This window comes from Pagrus pagrus (assembly GCF_965226575.1).
Source record: "Pagrus pagrus genome assembly, chromosome: 21".
Taxonomy (NCBI): domain Eukaryota; kingdom Metazoa; phylum Chordata; class Actinopteri; order Spariformes; family Sparidae; genus Pagrus; species Pagrus pagrus.
Genome location: NC_140208.1, coordinates 9245986 through 9264206, shown reverse-complemented (window position 1 = coordinate 9264206; position 18221 = coordinate 9245986). Strand labels below are relative to the sequence as shown.

Here is an 18221-nt window from a genome sequence, read left to right as displayed (position 1 = left end):
TGGTCCACTTTGGCAAGAAAACATTGTCCGATCTGCTCAAAAACATGGCCGCAAATGTTCAATCAAGACTCATTTTCAATTGTATTGCAGTTCTACTTTTCGGTATGACCCCGAATTGCTCCGCATCAGTCTAATTTAATTTATTTGTCCCCCACTGAAGCACAGGCATCGACATGACAGGAGGGCCATCTGCATTAAGTGGGCCGGAGCCCGTCGGGCTTAGCAGCACAGGGAGGGAGGGCTGCAGAGAGAGACAGATGTCTGGAGAGGACTGTAATCTGACCTCAATAATCTGAACACTGGTTGTCTCACAGGTTGTTAAAGGCCAAATCAGCATATAAAGCAAGTGTGAAAACAGACAACATCCACAGCACTGTAGGTTCAGTCTTTGTTGTTCAGTGACAGGGATACAGTCTACAGTAGTGTTGTACAGTCGTACAGGTACTTTGTGTATCATTACACATAAATCACTTCCTTACCTTCCTTACCTAAAGTGGTGGCCTGACCAACAAACAGACGTTACCATCCAGTAACCCAAGCTGCTAGCATCGTTAATAATAAGAATTGAGTGTTTAAAGCAGAAGTCAAAATATTAATTTTACGACTCTCACATCATTTATCCTGTTCCAGTTCACCCATCAACTACCTAAAGCAGGTTTTACAAAACATAAAAGTTATAAATGCTACTTCACTTGGCTAAAATTAGCTGTTTCCCTTCAGCAGCGTTAATTTTTCAGTGAATTATCTGTGTAACCTTCATTAAATTAGGCACACAACAGGCTAATTTCTGCCTCAGTCAAGATGAATATTTATGTACTCAAAAATCAATACTCTGAGATGTAAGAAAAAAAGCTTGAGAGCATATAAATATAAAAAAAATCATTTATTTTTATACGGTACATTCATACAGACAATACATATTTTTCAGGTCACAGTTATTTGCACATTATAAAATGTAGGCCTACTGTGTTGTAGGTTTTTGACCCAACAGTAAACCTGGCACGTTAACATCATACTGACATAGAAAATAGACTAATAACTGCTGCTTCTTCTTTTCTCTAAATACTTTAAATAAAGATTTTAACACAACGCAGAGGTTACATCTCGGAAGAAATTAAATTGATTGGGTTTTAGACAGTTTAGGGCAACGTTTCAAGACATTTTCCTCCGTAAAACATCTCCTTTAAAAGTGCATGATGAATTAAAAAAAAAGTAGTTTTTACACATTTACACGACATGCAAAATATATTGTGTCACGGTGTGTAGTTTCCCTTTTTTGCTCTCCACCAAATGAATGGCGGTTTTTATTTCCACAAGGCTGTAAAACAGTTTCATACATCCAGTGCTGACAGAGCTGTTGGTGTCCTCTGAAGACCCCCCAAAAGAGGCTCAATTGAGTCTTTTCAGTCTCTGAACACCGTCGCCGTCATTAGAAAACAAAGTGCATCCTCTGAAGGTCGTGGCAAACATTTGGTTTTAGCAGAAATACTCGCTAGGTGGCCCCTCAGTCCTGGCCGTGGCTTCTGAGTCAACACTGGACCTCGCCGAGAGCAGCCTGTTGGATTCATCAGGATTTAGCCTGGTCAGATACTCGCCCTCCATCCCTTTAGCTTTGGCCGCGGGGCCGAGGGTTTCAAACGTGACGTACGAGTCCTGTATTTCCTTAGATTGCCTCCCGAGCAGCTTTTGGCAGCGCTTCTTTAGCGCCCCGCAGCACACAATCAGTGTCAGGGGGACAGCAATCACGCAGGCCACTGTTATCACCACCACATTAATGAGCTTCTGCGTGCCACTAGCGCTGGCCGCCTCATCTGTTGAGAAGATTACGCACTGCTCCTTTTTCGGGATCAGGCCTTTGACGCAAACACAAGCAATATACTTTGTCTTTGGCACAAGGCCATCGATAGTGATACGGTTCCTCCCGGCCCCTACATTGATCCGACGCATGTCCCTCTCACCGAATACAGCATAAAGGATGCTGAACTCTGTGGTGTTTGTGGCTGTAGGGGCTCGCCAGTTCAGAGACACAGTATGGTCGGTGTCACCGATCACCTTCACCGAGCGCACCACCCTTTTCTCCGGAGCTTGCTGTAAGGACGAGGCGTTGGCTGCCAAGTTACTCAGAGCGTCTCGCTCCACCTCCACTGCCTTCTGAATGTCTGACACCTTCCCTCGTCCTTGAGAAGTGTCGTCAGACACGCTGTAGCTCTCAATCTCATACTTCCCAGTCACGCCTTTGCCGTTGAGAGGTTCGATGATGGGTTGGGCGGCAGTGGTTGTTGGTGGAGGGACATATCTGGCGATGAGTTTCTCCTGGTATGCTGCTCTACCAATGCCGCCAGGTTTCTTCCCTCTGGTTCTCTTAGAATTGCCGCCACCTGCTTCCTCTGACCGAAACGAATCTGTGATCACCAAAGAGATGATGGCGTCCGCAGTGCCCACGAAGTTGGTCGCTTTGCACACGTATTTCCCAGAATCTCGATAGGAAACTGCAGGCACGCTCAGAATCGACCAAATGATGCCCTCCTTTGAAATCTCTTCCTGGACTGAAAAATAACAAAGCAGACATCCACAGTGTTAATCAGATTGGCACAAAAAGAATAACTTTAATCTCATTGATGCTTTGACTTACACAGAAATAGATTGGGTTCTAATTTAAGCGCATCTGCAATTAGCTCACCAGTGCCGTTGATTTTCTTGCCATCGGCACGGCTCCAGGAGAGCTCCGGGATGGGGACTCCGACCGTGCCACAGCGCAGCAGGACGTTGTTGCCCAGCGAGCTTCGTACACGAGCCACGGCAGTGTGCACCCGAGGGCCCTGGCACCTCTGCAGCTCTGATTCGGTGAAAAGAACCCCTGACAAGCTCTCCGGATCAGCGCACCTCAGCCTGGTGTCGATGAGAGCCACTGATGATGACGGGGACTTCTGAAACTGTACCAGGTCGTAGAGTCGGCAGTCACACAGCCACGGGTTGTCATGAAGACCTGCAGAGGAAACCAGAAGTGCTGTCAGTGAAAAGAAATACTTCTTTTCCCTCCACCAGTACATCTTAAAATAAATAGAATAAGTCTGACAACCTGACACACAATAACTATAATTAGACTAATCCCCAACTCAGCTTTAAATGCTTCTGGTTTCAAGGAAGTGGTTGTCATGCAAGGCAGATTAAAAAGAATACGTCCCAGTATCCTAAAATGTCACAGCTTGATCCTCACCGAGAATTAGTTTGGAGGAATCGGTGTCCTGGGATGGCTTCACGCTCAGCCACATTGTGAGAACGTCAGAGGGGACGGTCGTCAGACTGTTGCTGGATAAGTCCAGATAGGTGAGATTCTTGATGTACACGGTGGCTTCGGAAGGGACGACGGAGATCTTGTTGTTGTGCAGGTCGAGGAGCCTCAGGTTTGGCATGTCGGTCAGAGACTCCCAGGGGAAGGAGGTGAGGGTGTTGCCATCCAGCCGGAGCTCGTCCAGGTTGTAAAGACCCCGGAAGCTGTCGACGCTCAGCGAGCTCAGTGAATTAAAAGACATCCAGAGAAACTCCAGGTTGTTGAGGTAGTGGAAGTTGTCCATTGAAATCCGTGTGATTGCGGTCTTTTCGATGCGGAGCTTCGATGTGTCGGTGGGGAAATTTGGAGGGACCACAGTGATCTCTGGATCGTTGCAAAGCACACTCCTGCAGGAAATAAAACAGCAAAAATATGATTTTTTTCAGAAAGCATATTAATTGCAGGATTTTGCAGAACTGGATTAAATATCAAATAAAACATATAATCTGCCTCCATTTTATATAAAAGATAATATAATTCAGCATTTATTTGAGAAAACGTAGTAACCTATTGTTCAGTAACAAGCAAAGGAGATTAAAGGGCAACTCCAAGTTAATCCTCCACAATACAGAGTGACTGAACAGAAGAAAGCTGCAGTGAAAATCAGTTTAGCACGCAAGATATAAATAAAACACATGTAAAAATCTAGAAAATCATCAAATAATTGGCTTGCTTACCTTGCTTTTGATCCATCGCTCAACTTGTGGAAGAAGCAGCTGCATTGTGAAGGACAGGAGCTGCACAGCATGGGAAGAAAAACTAAAGCCAGACAAAAGGCAGCAGCGAGATGTCGACTCATTTTCTCTACTAAAACTCTATGCAGCTAAACTACAGTTAAAGAGAAGAAGATCTACAGCAGCTCAGGTCTAACGGGGCATCGGCTGCATGGTGGTGGTGTGCAGGCTCACAGCTCCATACTGCTCCGACTGGTCTGAATCCAGAGATAAAAAGGATAGGCAGGGATTAGTGAAGGACTTGGGTTATTTTCATTCACACGATTAGGCTATTGCTTCCTGAGCGCTGATAGGCTGCAGAGTTTTCACTTTCTTTCTCCGAGAAATACTTTGAAATAGCTGATTGGATGGTTAATTATGGACACAATGTAGAGTGCAGAGCCTAAATGAGGCAGAGGGAGAAGAACGTTTCGGCTGGTTTATAATCATGACTATCTTAAAACAATCATGGGGAATTCCTTGACGGTTTAAAAATATGCTTTGTTTTGGTAGATTTGTGGCGATGTTGTCCTGTCAGGTTATAATTAAATAAACTACCAAATGTATAAGAGTAAAAAAGACCTTGTACACACCACTACATGCACATCTACTCACCAAAAACAAACTCTGATACAAACACAGTGATGTCCTCCAGTTTCACAACATTTCTCTCATGTAAACTTCTTCTCATGTTACATCCGCTTGTCCTCAAATTGTGTTTTTTCCTTTCTGAAGCACTCTGTAAAGTGTTTAACACACTGACAGACTGTTGTTTACAGGTCTGATGGCGAGAGCTTAGCTACAAATGACCACCAGATGGCAGTGTGGAGTCTCCACCTGTACTTACTGCATTACCTTACACACCTTGATTTTAGACCCACACTTAATAAACGCTTTTTGACGCCATGTAGTTAATCACTGGGTTAAAACACACTCCTAAGAAATTAGTTAGGGGTATTGGGAATTTGTGAATATTTGTAGTCCCCAAAAATAATGCAACACACTTCATTTCTACTTATCCCAATACCCCTATCTCATACTGAGCAACGTAAAACATCTTTTAGAAAACCATCTTCAGTGTTTTTAAGACTTACAAGGAAAAGCATAAACTCACTCGCCACCCAGTCTTCAGATCACACAGACACCAGTGGTGCATTTACTCATCTACTATACTAAAGTTACATTTTGGTATTTGAGCTTTACTTGAGGTTTCATAGTACTTTATACTTTTACTACATTGAAAGTCAGAGGCATGGACAGGATTTTTTACTCCACTGTACATTTTTGCAACTTTGAAGATTCAGATTATTGATACAAAATTTGATCAAAAAATAAATTTTTGTTTATATTTGCAGATTAAAATACGTAACCATATATAAAGTACTCCAAAATTAGCCCCACTTTTACCAGCTGCAATATTAAAGTGATACATATGTATCTTCGTGCATTTGATCCAATCATATATATTATTCTGAATTGGGTAAAAGTGCATAATGAATACTTTTACTTTTACTTACACTTAAACATACTACAAGGAACTTTAACTGGTTATGAACCCGTCTCAATTTAAGACTGATGCCTCTATTTGAAATACACAAGCACACAAGATCATTAGTGAGAAGATTGGTTATTTTTGTAGACTATTTCTTATGGCGTAATGCTGCGGATGAATTGAGGGAATCTCCCAGCCTGAGGAAAGAAGCTGATCTGTACTCTGGTGTAATGGTAAGGCACCAAAACATAGTTTACTTTGCTCACTATCGTCGTCATTTGTCCAAAGGGGCCACCAGAATCAACAAAGAATAAAAGTTCCTTGTAGGCTTCAAGTAAAAGATCTGAGACATTACTCTAGCTCTGATAAACACCCACTCATCGTCCTCTCCTTCAAAGAATTATGTGGTAATAATTACCAGTTTTTGAAGATGACTAAAGCACTACTGTGTTTGTTTTTATCTTTTTCAGTAGTATCCTGCAGAATTGTGTGTGACACACTTTTTGGATGACAGACTTGTTGTCACAGTCTCCGGGTTTTTCGCAGGTTCACAGGTAATCCTTTAATCCTGCCATCTCTCTCTCTCTCTCTCTGTCTCTCTCTCTATCTATTATTAATATATGTTTGTTCTATTTCTTTCAGGAGGTTTGTTCCCAGGACCTGGTAAAACCTTCAACCCTGCACCTGTCTCTACCTCTCTTCCTCATCTGAGCTCTCAGTGCAGTGTATTACAGATATTATCAACTCAAGTTGTCATTTGTCAGTGCGTAGCCGACTTTATGTGCTTTATAGACCTCTGGATAGTTTAATAGTGAAGCACAGCAGCGTTTATAGACTCATTATATGTTTTGCTTGTAAAATGTTACTCTGAAAAGTAATTAAAACAGTGTAGTGGGGTGAACATGACCATACTTACCTTTGAAATGTAGTAGAAGAATAGACTAAGAATACATGAGTTAAAGTACCTCAAAATTATACTAGAGTGGAGTATTTTTTACAACCCCCCCTTTTCATCTTGGCTGCCATATTTCAAAATCTGTGAGTACAAATGCAGTTTCGACACTAAAACCTTTGTTTCATTGCAAAACCTGAAGATTATGACGGTGTAATTAAGTGTTGGCCAACACATTAATGTGCAACCAGACTGTGAGGACAAAATATTGAGTATTCAGGTCAGATACAGTCAACGGGTTTTATTTATTAATCTAATGAGCTGCTGCATTCAATTTAGATGTCCTCCATAAATGTATATGACTGATTTTTTTTAATGGATGTAGCTTTTTAGTCCACTTTATTATTGTTGTGCTAAAAATTCTGCAAATTAGAAACAATTTTCAACTCTTTTGGTTATTTATTGCAACTTTGACTTTAAGCTTACTGTGACATCGAATTATCAATAAACAAGATGGTTCATAAAAACAATAAACAAACCTCCTGAGCAAAGATTACAACCAGTTGATCAATCCACTACGTTCGTGTTCTGGACCGGTTCTTACTTCATCACACTCAGCTGCAGTAGATTAACGGATTGTTGTATTGAATCTTTTGCATTGTGAAATTGGCACTTTGCTGCTTTATGTTCCTGCGAGACCTCACACTGAACCCTCGGCTTCTCGCCAACACTTTTACTGGGAGTGCTGTTGCGATTTAAGGCAGCAAACATCAAATTTTCTGCTGCCACATTTGAGTCTCGTCTGTCAGAGCAGCAGATGAAGTGATGAACATCAACCCAGCAGCTCTTTTTTCTCTGAATATATGATGAAGTCTGTAACTGGACGGGACAATATGGGCGGTTCGAGAAAAGGCTATTATAAGTCCATTGGGACACATCATTACTTCATTGTTAATGAGTTTGCGGTAATCTGTGAACAGATTAGTGGTGCAATCAGACTCGGCCCAAATGTTGCGTTTTAAAAGGTTCAGGCTGCAGCGAGAGTGGAGGGTCACTTGACCACTGTCCTCGTCCTGTTTTTTGTTTTGGTCAGCAGCTGAAGACCGTTGATGAGTAAATTAAACAGGTCCGGATGCTTTCACAGACTGTTTAACTGACCTGTTACACTTAATGCGGCCACTAAGAGAGAAACACCAGATTTTGTGTCATCTGTTTGAGAAATTCTGTCAGAATTTGTCAGTTCACTCTTGAATGTGCAGCCACAATGTTTAGGTTTTTGTGTTAAGTTGTTGCTTAATGAAATTGATTTTTCCTTCATGTTGCAATGTTTGCCACCAGAGATTGTTTAACCCACAAACTTCTGATTCAGAGTGAGAAAACCTTTATCATCCATCACAAGGCAAAGGAAATTTGTCTTTGGCTTGGTTTAGTAAACTCATACAATACACACACACACGCACACAAATCAAGAACGGTAAGTATGGCTGGAGAGTTAAGAAGCAAATATGTGGAGACGTTGGAGGCCAGAGTCCATCGCTGCTTGTTTATGATGTCAGCTGAAATCACTAAATGGATTTGGATTACAACTCATATCCAAAGACACAAATACACATATATACTGTACATATATACGCATACACTTAATGCATGTACTCACACATACAAGTAAATACAGGCACATATCCACACACACTTTGTACATATAGATACAGTATATGCTTTCTCTGAAACATAGAAATATTTTAGTTTACACAGGCAGAAAGGAAAACAATAGATTAAAAGTGTTATCGTCATAAATTTCCTATTTTCCTAGCGAGGCATTCAGAAAAAATATAAAATTCAAAGTCAGATGTGTAGGTTCTGTTAATATATCATAGATAAAGTCAAGAAATGCCTAAAAATACACTTTTGTGGAAAGATTTTTTTAAGTCAAGTCATTCTTATTTACTGAAAGTATGGGCGGCTGCATTTCCCCCTGAAAGGCATTATAAAAACCTTTAATTGATTGTCTACATTATATAAAAACTTCCTTTGATGGTGAAGCCTAATGTTACTTGACTATTCTCTGGTTAATCTTCCAAGTGTATGAACTACGCTACAGACTGGAGTCTCTGTTAACAATGACAAACAAAAGATCCATGTTACATAAGCTCCTCTCCCATATGAGACGTCTATATTCATGTGTAACGTGCCGAATTTACGAGAAGGACCAAATAATTAAGAATTTATTGTGGAAAGCGTTACACAAAGTCTATAAAGTTTCTCCAAACTCAACATCGCACAAAATCGAGAGATTTTGTAAGGGAGTCTGGGGAATTCCTCTCCCCCTTCATCTCCTTGCTGTTGTCGCCTGCAGTTGGTGGCACATTTTTGTTAATAACTATTAGATATAAGTTTTCCTAAAACAAAAAACATGAATATGAGCAAAAGTGTGATTTAAAATAAAACTTGAATGTATGATTAAAGTATAAAAACACTGAACAGACTCTGGTCTATTTAAGAGCTTCTTTGAGATGCAACTATCCTAACCAAAAGATCCAGCCAACCTATAATGACTTTGGATAAAAAACACCATTTCCCATGGTTCCACGCTTCTTTCCTTATCACCCTCGACCACGACATAAACAGCAGCTGAATTAAGTAACAGAATTGAGGGGAAAGTTCGTCTCTCCTGCAAACATTTAGAGTCCTGACTCAACAAAGTTTACTTCACAGAGCTGCGCGCAAAACTTCAGTGGATCCCAAAACTCGCAGGAAGTTTGCAGGCAGCCCTGCTCGTTAGGACATTCCTGGGGGGATTGCAAAAGGGGCTTTTATTAAGATTAGTCTCTTGATGCTTTTTCACGTGAAAGAGCCTTTATAAGGCGTCGCGTCGTGGCAGACGGTGGTGCGCTACACAACAGAGCAGGAGGAGGACTTTTTTTTTGTTTGTTTGTGCAAAGTTTAATTTGTGCACTTCAACATGGCAGCGTACACACTACCGGAGGGCTTCACGGAGTTTGATATGTTTACATTCGGCACGGCGCTGCTGGTTGGGGGTAAGTGGACCAGGAAGAGACGCTCCTGTGAGGATTAAAGGGACAGTTCACTCTGAAACTACCTGCTTAGATAATTAAAGCAGCTGAAGTTAAGACAAACCAAACCCAATGCATTTTTTTCTTGTTGCTTTTTTATCTCTCGCATCCTTATGTTTAAAATGTAAAAGTGTTTCAGCTCAGAGGAGGCCAGGGACAGTTGAAACACTTTTTCACTATTTTCCTAATAAATCATATACATTTACATTGGAATAGCCAGTTCTCTATATTATTAAATGGCAATGTGTCACATGCTGAAGCAGTGTTTTTAAATTTGTGTGAGTTATCCCGTTTAGGATTATGGTTGTTCCGACACTGATGCCAGTAAGAGAAGGCCTCCCTTTTTTGTTTCCTTAAATGCTCTGGTATTGGACATGTGCTTGTTATTGGGCAAAAATATCAAGACATCTGAGGTCGTCAGGTACAGCTCTGCTCTCAGTCCCTACAGTCAAAACTAAACGTGGATGGAGAAGCAGCGTTCAGTTATTATGCGCCACATATCTGGAACAAGGTCTGCTCCAACTCTCACACATTAAAGTGTGTTTAGTGTGGGAGGACATCTGCATATGTGGGGGAAAAAAGGGTGTAAAGCCTTTTGTGGCTCCAGAGGAAGCTGCATGTACTTCTTCTTTCTTTTCAAAACCTGGTGCCTACATTACCCACAATGCAAGTTTGCCTCTGCGTAACATCACTGGAGAATTGATCAGATTACATGCAGCTTCCTCTGGAGCCACAAAAGGCTTTATACTACTTTTTTCACATATGCAGCAGTCCTCACTAAGACCTGTGAATACACCTTAACTTGTAAAATGTCTTGTTTCCATAACTTGATCAGTCTTTTTAAGTCAAGTCAATTTTGTTTATACAGGGGCTTAACTATCTGTAGCCTATATGACACCCTTTATCCAATTATGGATCATGTAGCCTTGAATACTCTTAATTCTGATTAGGAAAAACTCGCCTATAAAACCCTCTAAAGGTAGAGAGACATGGAGGAAACCTGAGGAAGAGCAACAGAGGATTGATCTCTTCCAGGAGGAACAGACATGCAATAGATCCCACAGACACAAAGTTTCCCTTTGAGGATGAGACTAATTTCTTTTTTTTCCACTTTCAGGTCTCCTTGGATTCTTCCTCAATGCCATCAGCATCGTGTCGTTCCTCACAGTGAAGGAGATGAGGAACCCCAGTAACTTCTTCGTGTTCAACCTCGCCGTGGCTGACCTCTGTTTGAACATTAACGGACTCACAGCTGCGTACGCGAGCTACGTCAGGTATTAAACACAGAAAACGCGCCGAGTTTTCATTGTCTTGTATTTGTCCTTCCACAGGCACCTCTGCAGTGTTACACAGTATTTAACATTAGCCAATGGCTGCAAGTAAAATAAGCCTTTGGTTTCATAATCCAATCCACTTTATTCAGTGTGTAAAGTTCACGTTTTACAAGCGGGCCTGTTTGAAGTTACCTAACAGGATCTAAATTGTAATGTAGCAGCATTTAAATAAAATTACGTCCTGTTTAAACCTCTTATCTATTTTTTTATTTAACCTGGGTATCATGTGGCTGGATTAACCCACAGTGTGACCCCTGCTGACCCTCTTATTTCTCCCACGCTCTGTGCAGAGTGGAAGTACAGTATGGTGTCTCTGTAAAGAACATCTAATGTAACCAACATACTTTTACAGCCAGATGTAGTCATATTATAACCATTTTTGTAGTACTGGCACCACTCTTCTGCATCCTGGTGTATGACTGAAGCTTCATTGTGTTTTCTAGGTCTTGGCCGTTTGGTCAAGATGGATGTGCCTACCACGGTTTTCAGGGGATGATAGCGGTCCTGGCGTCCATCAGTTTCATGGCTGCCATCGCTTGGGACAGATATCACCAGTACTGCACCAGTGAGTACAGTAAAGTTCAACTCATCGCCCAGAAGAGCAAAATGTAGTCCATTATGAATTATGAGTCGACTGATATGGCTTTTTCGGGGCCGATACCAACACTGATTGTTAGAAATCAAGGAGATGAAAACCGATATTTGGGATCGATATTCATTTGTAGTAAAAATGAAAATCTTTCCGTCAAAATTTTGAACAATACCTGGCGAATGTATTGCTGCAATTACCAGCTAAAGAGCCGGATAATACACCTGTTTTTATTCCTGGTGAAAACAGACAAACTTCAACACACACGTCGTTATCTATATCAAAATGAACAAATAAAACTTATATTCTCCTTTAATCATAATCAAATGTCTCCTCACATCCAAAAGACATAACCAGAGCTTTCACTCTGTAGGACAGAAGCTCTTCTGGAGCACCACTCTGACGATGAGCGGCATCATCTGGATTCTGTCCATCTTCTGGGCCGCCGTTCCTCTCATGGGATGGGGCGTCTATGACTTTGAGCCCATGAGGACCTGCTGCACGCTGGACTACACAAGAGGGGACCGGTACAGCCATTTACTGTTGTTTTCATCACCGTCAATTATTTCTTTCATCTCAACTAGCTTTCCATGTTATGTCGACAAATACTCACATTATCCTGCGATTTATTTCTTTTCAACAGGGACTATGTGACCTACATGCTGACTCTGGTGGTGCTCTACCTGACGTTCCCAGCTATCACCATGTTCTCATGTTACGACTCTATCCACAAACACTTCAAGAAGATTCATCACCACAGGGTAAATGTGCTGCAGTAGTCTCAAAATATATATTTTTTTAACACCTCACCTCTTCCTGGTTCTGTGTTGTTCTGATGTTTGTTCAAATTTAGCAAATTTGACATTCTCCAATTATAAAAAATGTTTTCTTAATTCCAGCTGAACAGTTTGAAATCTGCTGCATTGCATGTGTAACATCTGCAGTAACACGATGAACTTTCCTTTCTAGTTCAACACCAGTATGCCCTTGAGGGTCATGCTGATGTGCTGGGGCCCCTACGTCCTCATGTGCATCTACGCCTGCTTCGAGAACGTCAAGATCGTATCTCCCAAACTAAGAATGGTGAGCACTTATTTAGTTTGAATAAATCTAACATTTCGTGGGAAAATACAGTCAAAATGGTGAAAAAGGGAAGGAAGGACATCATGTAAATGCTAAGTCACATTGAGGATAATTCCGGTTTACCACAACTTGGATCTTATTTCTGCAGGTTAGATAACTTTCCTTTTAAAATCAACTACTTTACAAATGATGAAACTCTTTGTTTCTGTTCTCAGGTGCTTCCAGTTGTGGCAAAGACAAACCCCATCTTCAACGCTCTCCTCTACTCATTTGGAAACGAGTTCTACCGAGGCGGCGTGTGGCACTTCCTCACCGGGCAGAAGATCGTTGATCCAGTTATCAAGAAGTCGAACTGAATGTAACTGTTCTGGCGAGAGTCCCAAACTGTAATTTCATCTTATCATAGGTGCCTCATTACTCGTTGGTCTGGTGTTGTGTACGTTAATGAGCCATTCACAGTAGCTGTAGCTGAAGCTCAAGACAGTCTCTACATGTGGAGCCGCCACAGTAGCCTCATGCTGGATTCCTGTAAATCTACAAAATGTGTTGCAGGTAATTTATCCATTTTTCAAATTGTTGCATTTATCTTACAGCCGTTTGTATTTAACCTGCACTGCTCCTCCGTCCGTGTTTGACCACTTACAATAAACACATTGTGTTGCTGCTCTCCTGCTGTTTGCTCCATCTACTTTGAAGCACTGAATAACTGAGCTGCTGTAAGTAAGACTCCTCGTTTTGACAGCCGACCAGCATGCATAGACGCCCTCTCATGACACGGCAGTCTCAAGCCTTTACTAAGCAGATTAATCAGTTTTCGTTAGGAAGACAGTTTGAGGTGATATAACCTCTATGTAAACACAGGAAGCATTAACTGCGTTAACCCTCCAATGAGTCAGGGCAAAGCTGTGCTATAAGGGTCATCAAACACCAGTGAAATCTTCCGTATAGCATTTGTTCAGAACATTTGTATCGTTTAACAAGCACAGTTTTGGTCGGTGTATTGTTTCTAAGTGTTCAAATAATCAATCATCAATCAGTCTTTATTTGTGTAGCGCCAATTCACAACAAAAGTCATCTCAAGACACTTTACAAACTGAGCAGCTGTAGACCATACTCCTTGGCTTTGGCTTATTTTTCCCTTCTACCTGTGAATTTCAGTGGATACATTCATTTAAAAAACACTATCAATTTTTTCACTATACAAATATCGTGGCCTAAAGACGTCACGATAATGATATGATCGTGATATATACAGAAAATGCAAAACAAAAATAATGTTGAGTCAGATTCATCTTTCATTTTGTTGATTGTGTGTTTTGTCTCCTTGTTAGCAAATTAATTACAACCAAATTACAAGTGTGGGGAGGTGGAGATTGTCTGTAACAATAATCGTACAAAGGCGTACAAAGGAACAATCACATTTTTCCATTTTACAGGGTGTCATATTAATACAGGTTGTCATATTTGTATTATTTACACAATGAATAATATTTCATTTTAAAATATCACAGTTATTGTCACCATCAGTACATCGCCACACCTCTGGTCCAAGACCTTCATGTTACATCGCATTACAAGTCCTTCATTGAGCACATACTACTCTACTACTACTCTAATCTAAAGCAACCGGACTGCACAACGAAGAGAAAACCTCTTTATTGTATTTACATATAAATATTTTCTGCTCACTGAAATCAAATACACTCTGTTATAAACTTTTTAATTTGTTCATATGTACACATTTTTTACAGTCAAGTTATCTTTATTTAAAGATCCAAAAGAGTGAATTTTATCTTGCCGTCCTGACGACCATGAGGTCTTTGCTTGTACAAGTACTTTGACGTCAGGGCTTTCAGGGTGTTAGGGACAGATAAAAGGTTAGGTTAGGCAAACTTCTTCTTGGTCACTTCACTTGTCTTCCTTAAAAGGAGCTCCTTCTTCATCATGACGCATCATACAGTAATGAAGGAAGGGGTGAGAGACAGAAATGTTTCCCCTAAAGATGTACAGGGTTAAGACTGTATTATGCAATGGTACTATAGTCAACACCTGACACCAAGTGAACTTGTTCACAGTTTCTAAGTAGTATATTATTTAAATGCATGAAGTTATAAATGAAGAGGTAGATTCATTTTGCGTCAGTCCATCTTAGGGTTGGTTGAGTCAGACCAAGCAATTCGAGGAACTGAATCCCTGCTGAGTCACGGCAGCCACATTTATAATAATAACAGCATTAAAATGTCTCTTTCTCCTTTGTACCCATTGCTTTGGATTACACGGATGTCATTCTGGCGTCACACGAGCCACATTTAATGCGTGCGCTACAGTGTGAGCGGGGGTTCAGAGAAAAAGAGACTTCTCTCTGAGCTGCTAAATGTATCCACTCCAGAAATAAGCCACAGTGAGACAAAATCTCTCGTCACACTAACCTCAGAGGGCACTGACGTTCATGCCAGGCAGTCATCAGCAGGTGAAATCCTCTCACCGTCTCTGGCTGACGCAGGTTCAGAGCAATCCACGAATATTGCCGTTGACTGGCTATACTAGAATTAGAACAATTATTTTTATTTCATTTAATTCTTGAATTGTTGTGCTATCAAATCAAAGCAACAGTGAATTAGCAATTAGAATGAATTAGCAAAATGCTAGCATGCTAACGGGCTAGACTGAAATTGTGAATGAAACAAGCATATATTGACATAGACTTAAAAATATGATGTCATAGATTAAAAATAAATTTTATGCGCCCACATATATTTGACAATACAGGCCAATATATCGGTGTCGTCAGCAGGTGAAATCCTCATTTTTCAAGAAAGTTTTTATAAAATACGAAAATTGTACCCTTTGATAATGCATTGGTAATATATATTGATATGCATTTAAAAAACAATGACTTAAAATATAGTTTGGATATGTTACTAGATTATGTATTTTTTTGAAAGACATGAAAAGTTTTTTGTAGACAATGTATATAATTTGATATATTAAATGACAAAATGCAACTACATTATTAAATGTATATTTTAATTTATATGAAGAATGCACTAATTTCAAACATTACATATATAAACACAAATAATGAAAAAAAGCTAAACTTTTAATTTGTTAAATCTCCATATACCAATAAAAAAATATATTTTTTATTGCATAGTTTTGTAAAGGGCATAGTGAGAATTATACCTGCTCAGCATGCTCACATTAGCATGTCATTTGCATGACTATGACACAACAAAGGGGACCTGTAGTGACAGTAAAAATAAAAAGATTTTGTGTTTATGTGTGTATTATTTCTTCTTATCACTTGTCTTATAAAGAAGATGAAAAAAAAGACTCCCCTCATCAGAAGCTGACTCAGGATTGCAGCTCTTTAGTGTCGATGTCCTCTCAAAGCAACAAGCTCCTCCGGCTAGCAGGTGTTACATGTTGGGCATTATCATGTACAGTGCTTCCTCATAAACTCAGGAAAGTCTTTCTCAGGAAAGAATGAAGAATCCAACAGATTATCGTTAAATACTTAGAAACAGTTGCCTCATTGACTGACAGCTGATTAGAAGACTGTGTGTGGACTAGTGATCTAATTCAGTCGGCGCTGTAGATAGAAGCAGCGTTAATAGCAACGAGCTTACAGTAAGAAAGGAGGACGACATGTCACAGACAGTTATAGTCTCATTGAGCTGTCTTCCAACGCATTGTACAAACAACCAAATCTGATCACAACCCTTTTTTATTCAGCAGAGTCAGGATTTAGATCACCATCCGCCCACAAGGTGAGATGAAGGTGTTCCCGGCTGTGCTTGAATAGCAACGTTAAGTGTGTTAAATCTAATGCTAGTCACAGACAGATGGTGTAAAAAAAAAAAACATCTGTCATGAAAGACCTGACACAGCAGTCCCATCACACATGCATGCACATGTGACATATTCAGAGAGATTTAGTTAATCAGAGTCAGATTGTGACCTTAAGAGCAGCAGATCAGCAGGGCCGTAGCCAGAAATGTAGACATACAGAGGTCATGAGGCCCCGGTGCAACCCCAACTCACTGAGAAATCTTTGATGTCAGGACGAAATGTTTCCATTCTTTTGATCATCTCGTCCCAAGTTAAATATTAAATAATTTACTCTCTTCTTGCCTGACCAATGTTGCAAAACATACCACTTCTACTTTGGCAGCCAAATTGTCAAACTGTAGTTGTTTCCAGGCCTTCTGCACATTGTTAGGAATATAACTCGTGCAGAAATGCTGCATCTATTTCCATTGTTGAGTAATCTATAGAATAATTTCTAGATTATCTGATTAGCTGTTTGGTCGATAAAATGACAGAAACTAGTGAAAAATGTCGATCAAAGCCCGAGATGATGTCTTAAAATGTCTTGTTTTGTCCACAAGCCAAACATATTCAGTTTACCTGTGTAAAGAAACCAGAACATTTTCACAGTTAAGAAAAAAATCAGTTAAATTAAAGAATTTTGACTCTTTTTCTTTCCAAAAATTACTTAAAATAGATGAATTGATTATCAAAATAGTGGCAATGCTAGTCTTAAAGTGCATTTTCTTAAGTACTTTGCTTTTTACAATTTTGAGGTACTTGAGTAGTTTTCTACAACCTTATACTTCCACTCCACCACATTTTGGAGGCATAATATTGTACTTTTACTCCACTACATTTATTTGATAACTTTAGTAACTAGTTACTTTGCAGATGCCGAAAAAGCACATTTTTAAAATACTTTATTTAAATGCCAACAGATACAAAAAACACACAAAAAAAACCCCACACTGATTCCAGTAACCAGAAGAATGCTGATTATCAGTCAACCACTGGTACACAGTATATACTGTAGAAATTCTTGATACTCAAGTACATTTAATATCAGATACTTAATTACTTCTTTTCAAGTACCGTACGTATGGGTGACTTTCACATTTACCAAAGTAATATTTTAACGCGATAACTTTATCTTTACTGTGTGACTTTTGGGTACTCCTTACAAAACAGAAATTAATTACAACTCTGACTAAGGTAATAATATACTAATAAAATATATATGATTTACAGTAGAGCTTATATTTCTCATCCTCTTATGGTTATAGATTTTGCGTATAATATACACGCTTTTAACTGCAGCAGGATTATATTTTTACAAAAGCATAAGGATTTATTTAAAACAAGGATTACGTTGGAAGAGCACTTTTTATCTTCCCCTCACTGATGGTCTGTTCAAGAGCACAAGATCTGCTTCTGAATTACGATTTCAGGAGGAAAAACATAAACAAAGCATAAAAGTATTTACTGGCTGACGGCTGGAGCACAGAGATCAACTACCAGGTAAATAATCAACTTTGTGTTGGGCCAATAAGCGCAATGGTAGATGTTTACGTTTAATAATACTTCAGACATGACGAGTCTGCTTTCTCGCCCTCATGCAAGACACCGTGCAGGTCAAAGGTGAGAGTAAATCCTACATTAGACATAGCACATTACAGTCCACAGGTCAGATTAGATGTTGCGGAGGAAGGAGACGAGTCACGTGACACAAACAAAGACCTTACATAACACTGACTGCATGTGTCTCCACCAGGACAAAGCTGACACTCTGAACTCCTGCAGGCACTGCCAGGTTAAACAGGGAAACCCTGTAGCATGGCTGCAGCAGAAGACCATAACATGAAGAGTGTTTATCTGTGAGCGGCTGCTGAGCCAAGCCTCC

The 18221-nt window shown here is 40.0% G+C and overlaps 2 protein-coding genes across 2 annotated transcripts; one reads left to right on the top strand and one right to left on the bottom strand.

The window, feature by feature from the left end:
* Window positions 1-1476: 1476 nt before the first annotated feature.
* On the bottom strand, window positions 1477-4130 carry lrit1b (leucine-rich repeat, immunoglobulin-like and transmembrane domains 1b; the record flags this gene model as incomplete). Its single annotated transcript, XM_084341569.1, has 4 exons — window positions 1477-2546; window positions 2681-2986; window positions 3218-3678; window positions 4009-4130. The coding sequence occupies 4 exons, from the start codon at window positions 4128-4130 to the stop codon at window positions 1477-1479; spliced, it is 1959 nt and encodes a 652-aa protein (XP_084197695.1).
* A 4905-nt stretch (window positions 4131-9035) lies between these two features.
* Window positions 9036-13175, top strand: rgrb (retinal G protein coupled receptor b). The gene is made up of 7 exons (XM_084341414.1): window positions 9036-9466; window positions 10620-10776; window positions 11280-11401; window positions 11799-11952; window positions 12069-12186; window positions 12395-12508; window positions 12724-13175. The coding sequence occupies exons 1-7, from the start codon at window positions 9391-9393 to the stop codon at window positions 12862-12864; spliced, it is 882 nt and encodes a 293-aa protein (XP_084197540.1). The 5' UTR covers window positions 9036-9390; the 3' UTR covers window positions 12865-13175.
* Window positions 13176-18221: the final 5046 nt, after the last annotated feature.

Excerpts from the sequence above, each read along its gene's own strand:
- rgrb (XM_084341414.1), top strand. The coding sequence starts at position 9,391 with ATGGCAGCGTACACACTACCGGAGGGCTTCACGGAGTTTGATATGTTT. Across the intron at positions 11,953-12,068 it reads GACTACACAAGAGGGGACCG|GGACTATGTGACCTACATGC; the intron begins GTACAGCCATTT and ends TCTTTTCAACAG. Across the intron at positions 12,187-12,394 it reads AGAAGATTCATCACCACAGG|TTCAACACCAGTATGCCCTT; the intron begins GTAAATGTGCTG and ends TTTCCTTTCTAG.